The sequence below is a fragment of the Passer montanus genome, unplaced genomic scaffold, assembly GCF_014805655.1.
Source record: "Passer montanus isolate IOZ18808 unplaced genomic scaffold, ASM1480565v1 scaffold106, whole genome shotgun sequence".
NCBI classification, from domain to species: Eukaryota; Metazoa; Chordata; class Aves; order Passeriformes; family Passeridae; genus Passer; species Passer montanus.
Genome location: NW_024357170.1, coordinates 701157 through 714302, shown reverse-complemented (window position 1 = coordinate 714302; position 13146 = coordinate 701157). Strand labels below are relative to the sequence as shown.

At 41.3% G+C, this 13146-nt stretch overlaps 1 protein-coding gene across 4 annotated transcripts in view; it reads right to left on the bottom strand.

Moving 5' to 3' along the window:
• The window catches only part of LOC120507784 (fatty acyl-CoA reductase 1-like), a 118606-nt gene that overhangs the window by 16952 nt on the left and 88508 nt on the right, over positions 1-13146 (bottom strand). For all 4 annotated transcript variants that reach the window (XM_039720873.1, XM_039720888.1, XM_039720895.1 and 1 more), the window contains exons 3-6: positions 12165-12340; positions 9148-9327; positions 4307-4484; positions 3170-3214 (exon numbers count right to left, since the gene is read on the bottom strand). In XM_039720873.1, coding sequence (XP_039576807.1) covers positions 3170-3214; positions 4307-4484; positions 9148-9327; positions 12165-12340 — 579 coding nt within the window. The remainder of the gene's footprint in view (positions 1-3169; positions 3215-4306; positions 4485-9147; positions 9328-12164; positions 12341-13146) is intronic.

The window sequence follows — 13146 nt, the reverse complement described above, 5'->3', positions numbered from 1 at the left end:
TGCAAGATTCCCTACACAGCTCACTCCATTCTCCTCAAACCTGTGTCATGCATTGAATTCTGCTGCCCTAAACTGAACTATGATTAGGCTCAGACATTAAAGCTTCAACATGCAACATCACTGTGATTTTCTTTGTGCTCTTACTACTGGGTTTTTTCAAGGGGAAAAAAAAGACAGAAGGAAACAAAGGAGGCAACCATGCTCAGCTTGGAAGTTTCCACTTCTATGAACATATGCTCACTAGAGACTACTGTGTGATTAACTACCACATTTTCACACTGAAAACCTTTCTGAGATCTTCCAGATGAGGATGTTTGATGGATTTGCTGCAAAATGTGTTCAGAGCAGCATGTGATGGTCATACACACATGAATGGTTTCGAGATTTCCTATGTTTTGCACGTAACAAAGGCTTGAGGTTTAAGTTTTTTTAGGTTACTTTTTACATAAAAATGGTTCAGTGATACTTCCATCAGGTATGGTTTGGTTTCTATTTACAGATACTGACATTTTTCTCTTTAATGAAATAGAAGCTATTGCCAAGTGAAGCCTCCAAAATAATTTCCTGGCCAGAGTCTGATGTTTCTGGACAGCCTCTCAGCTGAGGTGCTTTGGGGCCAGTCACTGTCCAGATCACAAATTAAACCAGTTGTGCCCTACAGCTTCACTACCTTGCAGGGAATAAGGTCTTTGCATGTAATAAGGAACAGTAAGACAAAATGCCTTAATTAAACTCTAGTGGAAATGCAATTAATTTCATTTTGTTCCTCAATCAACAAACACAGCTCCCCACAGCAGCTGGAACAACTGTAGGCGAAAGAAACATAATTAGATTATCAAGAACAATTTGGACTCCCATATTTCACGAATATTTAAAAGAAATGTGTCTATTTATGGAATGAAATGATCAAACTCAAACACTGAAACTGAGGAAAAAAGTCTTTGCAAGATTTGGAGTCCAGATTCTGCCCAAATGACATCAAAGATCATCTAAACTAAATCTGAATCTGGGGGATGTTCTCCCTATAGGATGAGCTTAGTTAAAAGTTGAAAGCGAGTATTTTGGTATGGAGGGAAACTTCAAATGCACAAAACCAAACCACCAAAACCACTTCCCTTTTGCTTTTTTCAACACTTAATTAAAGCAAATAAAGCTACTCATCTAATAATCACAGTTTAAAATACATTTGACCAGCAGAGCTGGTTGTACTGACACAACTTTCAGGTAATCAAACTGATGCATCACTCCGATGTTTAAGGGTTCATTTTCAAACAACTCCCCACATTCAAGAACATTAATTCATGTACTTATTAATTCCCCCCCTACAGAAGAAAAAAGTCTCTTGGGTCCCTAATAGTAAATAGAATGTAGTGCAAGTAAAATAGTAATAGTAAAATAGAATGTTTTCCCTTTTGGAAAACATTCCAAACAAGTTTGTCTCTACATCCTGCATCCTTGTAATTTTTTTTTTGTCTTTTTGTTGGTCAACTCTCATTGTAGTTACAGACCACATTCCAACACCCAAGAGCTCAGTGTAGATGACACAAATTTCATGATCTCTTCTATGCTGAAAAACCTCAGAGCTTCAAACCCGGACCAAAAAATACCACCTCTTTTTCAAATCCCAGTGCAAGTCTAATCTTTTTATATTAAAAAAGAAGCCATTTCCCACAGTGACCCTAGAATGTCATAATCTTTGCTCTCCATGGAGCTATCTTGGATCTAAAGATAGAGGCTGCATCTGCATACAAAACCTGGCCCAAGGTTTCTTGCAAAACAGTTCTGGATAAATGTTGTGACAGACACCATCAAAAATTATGATAAAAAAACCCAAACAAACTAAAACCAAAAAAAGTCCAAAATAAAATTCATGTCATTACAAAAGATAGAGCCTGACACATGAAAATGTAAGAAGACCATCTGCAAAATTAAGGAATTGCAAAGCATTCCTTGATCTTGATTATGTCATAAAAGAACCCAGAAACCAGTGCAAGATCCTGGGACTAGAGCAGAGAGGCAGTACAAGTTTCTTGAGTTGTCACTAAGGAATAGAAAATTTTTTGTTTAAAGAAACTGACATGATTAGAAGTCAATAATTTGAGAACAAAAATTGAATGCCTCTGAAATGTATCAATGGGGTTTGCATGAAAGCATTATTTGTCCTGTGCATTCCAAAACTAGAAGTTTCTATTTATATTCTACTTCAGATATAAATGAACTTTTTTAACAAGATAATATTTGGATTTTATTCTGCTCTCCTATGATTGCAGACCACTAATCCTTTCATATACTGCCCCAGGCTGATTAGAACATAGTTTTGACAAAGTAATGAAGTTGGACATATATGAACATAAATATCTGCCCAGAGCTATACAGCATTATGGATTGACAGAGAGGCATAAGACAGTGATTTTAGTTCAGAAAAAAAAAATTGTAAGGCAGGAGAAAAGGCATGCAACTTTACTCCTTTCATATATTAATTGTAATGATCATTTTCATCTTACAGGGAATATTTTATCAAGTTAGGAAAAAATATAGTGAATTATCCTTGTGACTGGCAGAGTCTAAATAAATCATACACATTATTTAGGCGTAGTCTGTAGAGGAAGAAATCCTGTACAAAGCAGTGGCAAGTGGGAGCCAGAATCTTTGGTATTATGGAAGTATGATGAATTAAAGCAGTAGATTTGGAAACAATACACACAGAGACAAACTGAATGATAAATACTGCTACCTTGTATTGACAGTGTGGTCAATACAAGGAAATGGCCTGGCCTGGAAAATAAAGTTGTGTTAAAAGATTCAAACTGTGACACTTGTGAATTACCCTCATTTCAAGGATACATCTTTTGCCTTTTCTTTGAAAATTTGGCCGACTGTGTTCCAAACCTTTAGTTTTTTCAGAGTTTTTGGGAACTGCAATTCACGCTTTAGCAAACCAGTAATATGAATGTCCTTGTTTGAGCTCAGCACAAAAAGACCTTCCTCTGGGCCCCACCAGCTGACGGATGTGTGGCAAGTGGGTGACATCTTTCTTCCAGACTCAGAAAATTCCTGTGACCCTTTACTGCATACAGTTTCTAAGTGGGGCTGTAGAGTAACATCAGAATTTCTATTTTAGTAACTCAAACTCCACTTTAAGGGGAGCTTAAATAGTAGCCAGACGTACCGCAATAAATATTCCACTGGTCCCGTTGAAGTTGTCAATCCAACCCTGCGGAAAAGAAGAATGGTTAGTGTTCCTTTCAATGATGTATTGCTTACACAGGCTTCTAAATGATGACACTGGTGTGGTGTAGACAAAGAAGGAAGGAGACACCAGTTTAGATGGATACCAGCCTATCTGGGACAGCTGCCAGGATGCCAACCAGTACCAGGGGATGCATTGCCTGCAAATTACTCATCAACAACAGAATCTAGGTTTGTTCTTAGAAACCACTTCTTTCCTATTCCCCAGCCTCAGGAATAAACTTGCTGAAAACAGCTGGACTGATATTTACCCTTGGCAGACAACATACAGCTGTCACCAAGGGTGATCTGGTCACTCCAGCTAATTTCTAAAGCAAGGAAGAATAAAACCCCAAAACCAAACCACAACACTCCTTTTGAATCCCATCCTACTTCAGGTCAAGGAAGCTGCCACTTGTGGGAGCTGGAGTTCAGAGCACTGATGAGCTGTTTGATCTGGAACAGGTTGCAACACCAAACAGATCTCTTTGTCTTTCCAAGATGGGGAGCTTGGCCCAAAGCCTTGGCTGTATCTCAGCCATCTCTGGCACAGAAAGGCTTCTCTTTCAGGCTTCATGAAAGCCAAAGGTGACTTTGTGCTGCCTTTCCAATTTGGCTGCAATGTTAGGACACGTTATTCCTATCAGTATATTTAGCTTAATGAATTATCTCATTCCAAAGGTATAGTTGCATTTAATTACTGAGTGCCTGGCATTTGTACCTCAACCACAATGCACCAGGAGTATGACTGACCCTCAGATCCCATGTTTTGAGCACAGAAACTCCCCTGGTATGCCTGAATGGACAATCAATTGCAAGCCTAGCACTCTGCACCATAGCTATCCCAGCTCTTGTTACTATTGCTTAAATGTGGTCTTTTCACAGGAGTTCTAAGGTGCTGAAGGCGTCTTGCTGTTCTACTCCAGCACGGGATCTCCACCTCTTCCACACATCTCCCTGTGAACTGTGGACACCTGTTTCTCAAGACACTGCTACAAGGAGGGACAGATTCCTGACAGTACCACAGCTCCAGCTGCATCCAAAGGCTCCCGGTAGGGAATTGTGTATTCATGCTTACTGGGAAAGGCTCATGCCAGCTGGCTCCCACGATGGATGGCCTGATGATAGCAATGTTCAAGTTTCCTTTCTCTTGCTGAATCAGGTACTCTGACAAGGCTTTGGTGTAGGTGTAAGTGTTGGGCCACTCCCCAAGCAGCTTGGGTGTGATGTCTTGAATGATGGATTCATCCAACCACCTACAGGGAACAAGGAGAACATCATCATCATCCACCATGCAGGGAGAGAAAAAGATTCAGGTAAAACAGACCAGTGACATGGGAATCCTCACCTGAAACAGAGGATAAGCCAGTCAAAGATATTTAAAGTTTGGATTTAAAACTGCTTTGTGGGAGAAAGTTACTTTTGTCTTAAAGGTGCAAAATAAACCCTGGTAAGCTTCATGTTACAATGCCCCGCTGCAATTCAGGTGCCTCTACAAACTCACTTCAGGGCAATCTCTTGCATGGGTAATGCTTCACTGCAATCTGTAACATAAATATTGCCATGGTCTACAGCCTGATGGAGCGCTCCCGGCCAGGAATCCCACTAGGCAGTTCTCATCCTCAGCCAACAAGTTGCTGTATACTCCCAAAGATGTTTCAGGATATTCCAGGTAACCTTGAATTATCAAGTCACGTAACAACACAAAGGTCTCAAAAGCTGGAAAAACATCCTACAGGGATATTATTCCAACAGTGGATTTCCATAATTTGCAGTGTTAAGATGTTCCTTCTAGCAGGCTTACCACAGGTTTGTTCACACAGGAAACAACTGGTGCTTAAAAAAAAACAAACAAAACCAAACCACCAAAAACCCCAAAAGGACTCTGCCAAGTTGTTTTTTATTGTTTGAAGATATTCAAGTACCTAATCCATCAGAAGCAGTTATGCAGATAGCTTTTAAAAAGCAACCCTTACCATGATGGAGCTGCAGGAAGGGCCTAACATCCAAAGGCTCCTCCCTGGCACATCACCAGGACCTCACAGGTCCTGCCAGCATCTGGGTGTAAAGGACAAGAACTGGCTGTGCTTCCAAAGCCCTCGCTGCCAGTCTCTGACAGGCTCCCAGCACCCTGGCGTTACACCACAGAATCAAAGATTAGCTCCTATAATCCAATTTGTAATTAAGTCAACGGACTTACAGTTCAGGCTGAAGGCGTGGACTCTTCCCAGGGGCACTGCAAGGATACTGCTTCCTGCAGATCCTCACTTCACCCCTCCTTCTCTTGAATTTCAGAAAAAGGCAGAGGTCAAGGGGAGAGAAATACGATGCCAACTGTCACACCTGAAAATTGCTTGATCCTGTCAACCTTTCAAAGACATGGTGGCTCAGGTGGCACAGCACTTTTCAGATGACTCTCATTGGGCACAGATGGGAAGTTGTTGTATGAGAAAGCACTGATTCACAGGGGAGGGCTGGATGCAATAAATCTCTCAGTTTTGGAATGCATTAAAAATCTGACAATTTGTAGTATATAGGAATTTTTTCTTTAAATAAAAAAATCCTATGGAGGCACAAACACCTTCCTTTTCAAGCCTGGTCCCATGCAGTAGAAACAAGGCAGTAGGCAGCATTTAAGCATAAAATATTAACTACACAGAGGTTACAAGCAGCACATATTATTGACATAATTTGTAAAGCCACTTAGACAGCCATTGAACCTCAAGGTCTCAGTAAACTGCTATTGTTTGAATCTGTGGAGTAGCTAATTACCAGCCTACCAAGAGGAGATAGCTATTTCTGCAGAGCCTGGAGGAAGACTAAGTTAATTTGGAAACTCAGGTTAAGCTGTGTGTAAGTCTTCTTCCCCTTCTCTTTTTTTGTTTTTAATTTTTTTTAAAGTTTTCATGACAGGGGGTTGCAGGTTTGCATTCTCACAAAGCAAAGACAGCTGTAGAAGTACAAGGAGAGGTAATAGAGGTAATTTCCCCTTGCCTTCATCCTTCCAGAGAGGTCTCTGCATTACCTGAGGACCTGTCCCAAGGGCACCAGCCTGCCGGGTGATTTGATTGACCAACGTTCCCATCAGGGAGGCGGAGATGACACTTCAGCAAGAACTGCTCTGTGACCTACTTGGAAGATTCTGGAATGCTAGCTCACAAAAGCTGCTGCTTCTGCTCAGTGCTGCATCTGCCCTTCCAAGTGAACAATGCAAATTAAACAATTAATAACTTCTCCACTGTATGCACCAAATTACTCTGCCATAGGAAAACAAAACTTTCTGTGTTAATGCCTTTGCATTAATCTTTCTTGTAAACAATGATGGATCTGTATTTTCTGCAATAACCAACCCACAGCTTCAGCCAAGACTTTGCTGTGTGCTGTGTTCCTTACCTCAGCACACTCTTCAAAGCTGATTTCCTTCAGCTTTAGATTAAGGCAAACCATGCTTGATGCAGCAGATTATATGTTTACCCTATTGGCCTGGCAGCACTCAGAAGTGTGACTTTTGGTTTACACAGCTTAAACCTCAGGGTTTACTTGCAGGTTAAATATCAGAATACTGAAACAGCAAGATGTAACAGGAGGATAAGAGCAGAAAAAGAAGCAGCTGGGAATCCTCCTTGAGATTTCAAGTGAATAAGTAATCATAAGCATATATCAAGTGCATGGCCAAAAGCACTGTTAAATGGATCTGTTATAGCATCCAGTTGTTCAATTATCCCTCTGAAAACACTTGCAAGAGCAGCACCTTAAGACAAGGGTTGGCTGTGAAGGGAATCATCCACAGCTCGCTGAAGCAAAACATAATCTCTATTTCTCCCCATTTTTGAAGCCAGTTTATATTCCCTTGTCTGCTTCCCCTCCTTCCCTTCCGAAGGTAAAATTCTGATACCTGTCACTCCCCTCTCTCTGAAACCTTCTGTACCCTGATACCCACACACTATTTCTTTCACTTACATGGCAAATATTAAAGGTGCATCCCAAACATCATCCTCTCTGCTGCATTTTCAAGCTATGATACATAAATTTTTAGTGTTTTATACAAAGCAGCTGAAGTAACAACCTCTGAGGTAGCCAAGCCCTTCTCCACATTTCTGACTGGCAATCAGACATGTACTGCAGTCTTTTTTTAAATCTGAGCCATCAACACTAATCATTTTCAGAGTTGCAAGTAATGGTAAGCCTTTTGGGACAGTGAAATGGAGTCAGTGATGAACACCAAAGGACATAAAACTGAGTCAGTGGGCAAAAAGATGACAGAGCAGCTTCACTTTTAGGGAAAAGTAGTCTGTCAGAACTGGTGTTAGAGGTTGCTGAGCTTAGAACTGGCAACTGTAGCTCAGGAAAAGTTTTTGAATTATAGCGGACAGCTCTGAAACATCCATGTCAGTGAGTAGCAGCAGACACAAAAAACCCCAATCAATGAAATGCTGGCCATCATCAGGTACAGAGAATGAGACCAGTGGTATAATTTCGAAGCTATTTAAATAAAACTTTTGAGTGACCGCAACTGGAACACTGCATGAAGTTCTGTCTGACCCCCATACCTCAGGGAGGGAGTAGAGTTAAAGAACAAGTACAGAGGAAGGACAACTAACATCAGCACTAAGATGATCCATGAGACAGTAAAAAGGCTGAGACTCTTCAGGTTTCTATGAGGGGAACAGAAAGGAGTATCCAGGCTGTTATTACCCTAAATAACATCTCTCAGTGACATTCTTGAGGGCAAGATACTGGACCAGGGAGCCCATTGCTCTAATGCACTAAGACATTTCTCAAGTTTTTTATTATGTTCCACTCACTGAATAAAAGAGAAATGATTGATGACTACTAGCTAGAAGTAAACATATCCAAGAATATGGGCTACTAGAGAAATTCAAATAGAAAAAGTAGTTTGTACTAACTTTTCTGGAGTAGTGCTTAGACAGTTAAATTATTTCTTAAGACAAACTTATTTCATTAAAAAAAACAACCCAGTGGTCCTCTTAGTGGGCATGAATTAATTTCATCTTCCACTACCTACACTTTATTCATCTAAATCAAGAAGAATAAAGATTTTATACCAGTTCTTTGGTCAACAGATCACAGATCAGTTGCATGTATCACCCACTAGAAAATTAATGAAAACACATTAACAGTTGTGGGAAAATTCTTTTAAGCATAATGTCTTCTAGGACTTTTATCAGCTGATTTTGTTATTCCTTCTAATTATTCTTTATTTTGGTAAATTCAGTTAGCCAAGCTTTTTTTGGTGTTTCATCAAAGACCTGTATTCCTGTCCGGGTTGAGAGGACATTGCCTTGTGCTGTGCCAGGAGAGGTTTAGGAGGAAATCAGGAAGATTTTCTTTACTAAAAAGATGACCAGCCATTGGAAGGGGCTGCCCAAGGAGTGGTGGAGTCACCAATTCTGTAAGTGTTCAAAACCCAGCAGTATGTGGCACTCTGTGCTCTGGTTTATTTGACAAGGTGGTGATCAATCAAAGCTTGGACTTGTTGATCTTAGAGGTCTTTTGTAAACCTAAATGATTCACATCGAACTATCTAAAAAAGCCTGTTTCTTACTCATCCCCATATAACTCCAGTTAAATACCACAGGATTTCTGAGAGAAGTGGAAACAATGTTGGGAAGCAGAAAAGATAAAAGAAAAAAGGTGTATGGGGAAAAAATCAGTTCTTACTAAGGCAGCAGCAGAGCTGAGTGTTACAGAAAGCAGCAACTCCATTCCTGGCAGAAAATACACTCCTACAGAAATTAATACTAGACTCTCATGAAATCAGAGTCTTTAAAAAACACGAAGAAACAGCAGTAACAGCACCTCTGACAGAAATCCCACCCGATTCTGTGAACAGCTCCCAGGTCTGCCGCAGGACGAAGGGAAGCCAGCACTGGAAGGGGCGATGTGGTTCCTACTTACTCTACTAAATCAAAGAGCTTCTGGGGCTCGGCTGGGGGTGGGTAGATGATCTCCTCGATGCATTTCCGGACGCAGTTTGCATAGGCAGTGGAGATGTGGATGAAGGCCTCGAGGTTCCGCATCTGCCGGGCCAGCTCGAGGAGCCGCTGCGTGCCCATCACGTTCAGCTGCAGGGCATGCCTAAGGAACGCAAGGGGAATAAGCAAAAGGCCTTTCAGTGGGAAGAACGTATAAAGGCTGAGCTTTATCCACACCTCATCACAGAAAGGGAAGTCAGGGAGAGCAGGTGCAGCAGAAAGTGTCACTGAAATGCAAGTGTGAAACCAGCTTTGAAAGCAATGCTGTTGGATTTGCAGTTCTGGACACTGAATGTCTCTCAAATATTTTTACTCTATTTGAAGGGTCACACGTAAGGCTTCACAAACATCTCTAAATGTGACATGTTGGTCACCCTTCCCTGGAACATGTATTTCTAAGCCCTGAGGCACTGTGGTTCCTATGGTACACATTCAGTGTTCTCTGGAGGGACCACTGCTAAACCAGAACAACACAGGAAAGCAGGAACGGGTCACTGGGCCCAGAAAAACAGATTCATAGCATCATAGAATGGCCTGGCCTGGAAGGGACCTTAAAGACCATCCAGTCCCACTCCCTTGCCATGGGCAGGGATACCTTCCACTACCCCATGTTGCTCAGAGCCCCATCCAACCTGGCCTTGAACACTGCCAGGGATGGGGCAGTCACAGCTGCTCTGGGAAACCTGTGCCAGAGCCTCAGGACCCTTACAATAGGGAATTTCCTCCTAATATCTAATCTAAAGCTACTTTCATTTGGTTTGAATCTACTCATAATCAAAGAAGATGCCATTAGAGATAACAGCTTAAATTCCCAAGGAATAGAGATGAGAAGTGATAAGCATAAGAGAAAGAATGTCCTGATTAGCAAGGCTGACTTTCAAGCACTCAGCATTGCTAGAAATTGTCCTAGAGACAATCTACAACACATCTCAATCAGCAGACTCTGTTGCATGCTTTGTACTGGAATAGGGACACCTTCCTTCACAGAAGGGAGAAGACTTAGGAATATGCAATCTGCTCAGCCCAGCAGTAGAAGCTTTCAAAGACATGTACAATGTTAGGAATTATGCCATCAAGCACAGTGTACACTAAAAAAACTTAATTACACTGAAGAGAAAATGTAAATAGTCCAAAGGAATGAAAACATCAGCTGAAAAGTACAATCAGTATTTGGATCACTGTATCTAAAGCTAGCGATACTCTTCTTTTTGTATGCTGCTATTAAAGTGAAGAATTTTCTCTAGATTTCTATTTTCTCCTGCCCTTCTAGCAGGATGAATACTTCTACCTGAGCTACCCTTCAGATTAGCCTTCAGATAAAACTTACTTTTTCATGCACATTGCTGTTTGACTGCATCCCTTCTGAAAAGTGATGAACAGAACTGTGGTCATTATATGGGCCTAGCATGGATTTCTGCTGAGTTGCTCAGAGTTCTATAGCCTTCAAAGGGATTATCATCTAATACTGGCGGTTTGTTATTTGTTTTGTAATTCTTTATTTTTTTTCCTATTTCTATTAAACCAGCATCTATTAATATTTCAATATAACACAAATTTTGCAATTTCTGCCCTCAAGAGTTCCATCTGGAGAATTCCCTGAATGTACTGCATGTTGATGCCAATACTTCATTTAGTGTCTCCACTGCTGCTTCTCCAGTATCTTCACAGCAATGCTTTTCCCCCCTCCTTATTTATTGGCTACACATATTCTGTTGTAATCTCGGAGCTTCTGCCATGTTGAAAAAATAATTTTATTTCTGTCATCATCAAGTTGCTGCTCAAAATTCTTAACTAAGCAGCAATATTGTGCTTTCACATTTAACTTGCTAAAACTTTTACCCATCTGATATATTTTATTACTCTGTCAGGAATAATTTGATTTGAAGAACTTCTCATATTTTGCCTTCTGATCATAATTGTCCTTGTTCTGTTAGAGAGATTTTGACAGATGACATACAATCAGTCTTTAGTTTCTCCACTGCCTGTAAGCTGATGACCTTTTAAACTTTTAGCTTCTTTCTAGCTATCCTACATATTAAAAATGTGGTTTCCCTTTGATGTTTCATGCCACTGAGACTTATTTTTAAAGTGGGTCCATTTGTGCATTGATTTAAGAACATTTGTGGCTACTTACATATTGGCTTAAGATCTCATCAAGAGCTGCTTTCTTTCTTGTGTTTCTCTAATTAGTTGTTCTAAAAAGCAAATAATTATGGTGGACATAGTGGATATCTCTTTAGCCTATGAGCAAATAAATATTGATATTACAAATTGTGTTTTCAACTATGATAGCTTTAGTGTTTTTTCAGAAGACTATGACGATCTGGCAATGCAGATCATCCAACTCGGTTTGTTGAAATGGATAATCTACACAGAAGCATTTACACATCTAATCTTGTTTCAGTGGCTTATTTCTGCTGTTTTTTCTTAATGGAAAAGCCTGCCTGGACAGGCACCCCCAAGGGAACTCCTTCAGAAACCAAGCACTTATTGTAAACAGTTAATTACAGTGAGAGCTGGGTATTTTAAAGGTTGTGATGGGCTGTTTTCTTAAACCACAGCTCATTTCCCTCTCCAGCTACTCAGTGACAAAGAAAGGCCATTACCAACACCAACTTTACAGACTGAACACAGTTTCTCTGTCTGCAGCTCGGCCAAAACATCTCCCTGATGACCTAAACCTCCTGCACTTCTTCCTTCTGTTACAGTGGGACTGTGCCAAGACAACTGCCTTTTGACACACACACACACACACACACACACACACACACACACACACACATGGCATTTTCAGAGCACACCCCTTCCATGTTCAGCACAGAACCACGGGGAGCACGAACATGGACGGGGGAATCAGCAGTGCAGCCATGCAAGGGATGCTCCGGGCAGTGCCATGTGCACCCCGATCCCGCTCAGCAAACACAGAAAAGCAGGACGTACTTGAGGGGCTCGTCAAAGCGAACTGTGGCTGCACAGTGGAAGACAACATTGACCCGGGTCAGAAGCTCCTCCTCGTCTTCAGCACTGATGGCCAGCTTGGGCTGAGTGAGTTCAGCATTAATAGGTTTAATCTTCTCGTGGAAATTAGGGCAATCTTCTCGGACCCTGTCAAAGACCTTGAAGCACAAACAGAGAGAGATCAGGTACCGAATTAGGCTGCTGAGATCGCTTTGATTAGTAGCCAGTCTGATTACATCAATCAATGCAACTGGCACAAAAGAATTCCTGTCTGGGGAATGACACAGGTGAGATGATAAAATAGTCCATTCACTTGTTCCCACCCAAGGGAAACGGAACAAAAATGTAAGTCCTAAAGCGTTGCTCTGAAGAGATTAATAAATCTTCTCTGCCACTACTCATTTCCTCAGACGGTCACCAAAATTCCTGTGTCCATATCTGCAACCACTTGCTACTTGACCTCAAGGGCTGCCTGTAGGACCAAAACAGGAGCTAAAGAGCAAGAGGGCAGAGTATGGAGCAGGAAAGCCTGTGCAGCTTTACCCAGGACAAATGGCTCTACAAAGGACTTGCAGAAAGGACAGGAACTGGGTAGTGTTGTTCCTCCTCTTTCTCCTCCTCTTCCTTTGCTGCTCCTTGTCTACTGTCACTTTTTGTTCATGTCAGAGGTGTCCAGTGGGAACCCGCTTTTGGGACTGAAGGATGGGGCACATCCCAATAAACCCCACTGCTGAAGCTGCTGAGTGCCACCAGCAGTTTTGCATAACTGAACATGTGTGTAGAGCTGACTGGCCTCTCAAGCCATCCTCCAGCCCTTTTCTTCCTACAAGTAGGATCCATAGCCCTCTCCAAGACTCATTTCTGCATTATTATATTTGAGCTATTTCAACTGAATTAATAGAAACTGTTAAGTACAACAAGATCGTTCCCTTTTCTTTTTTTTGGGGAGGGGTGTGGAGCAAAG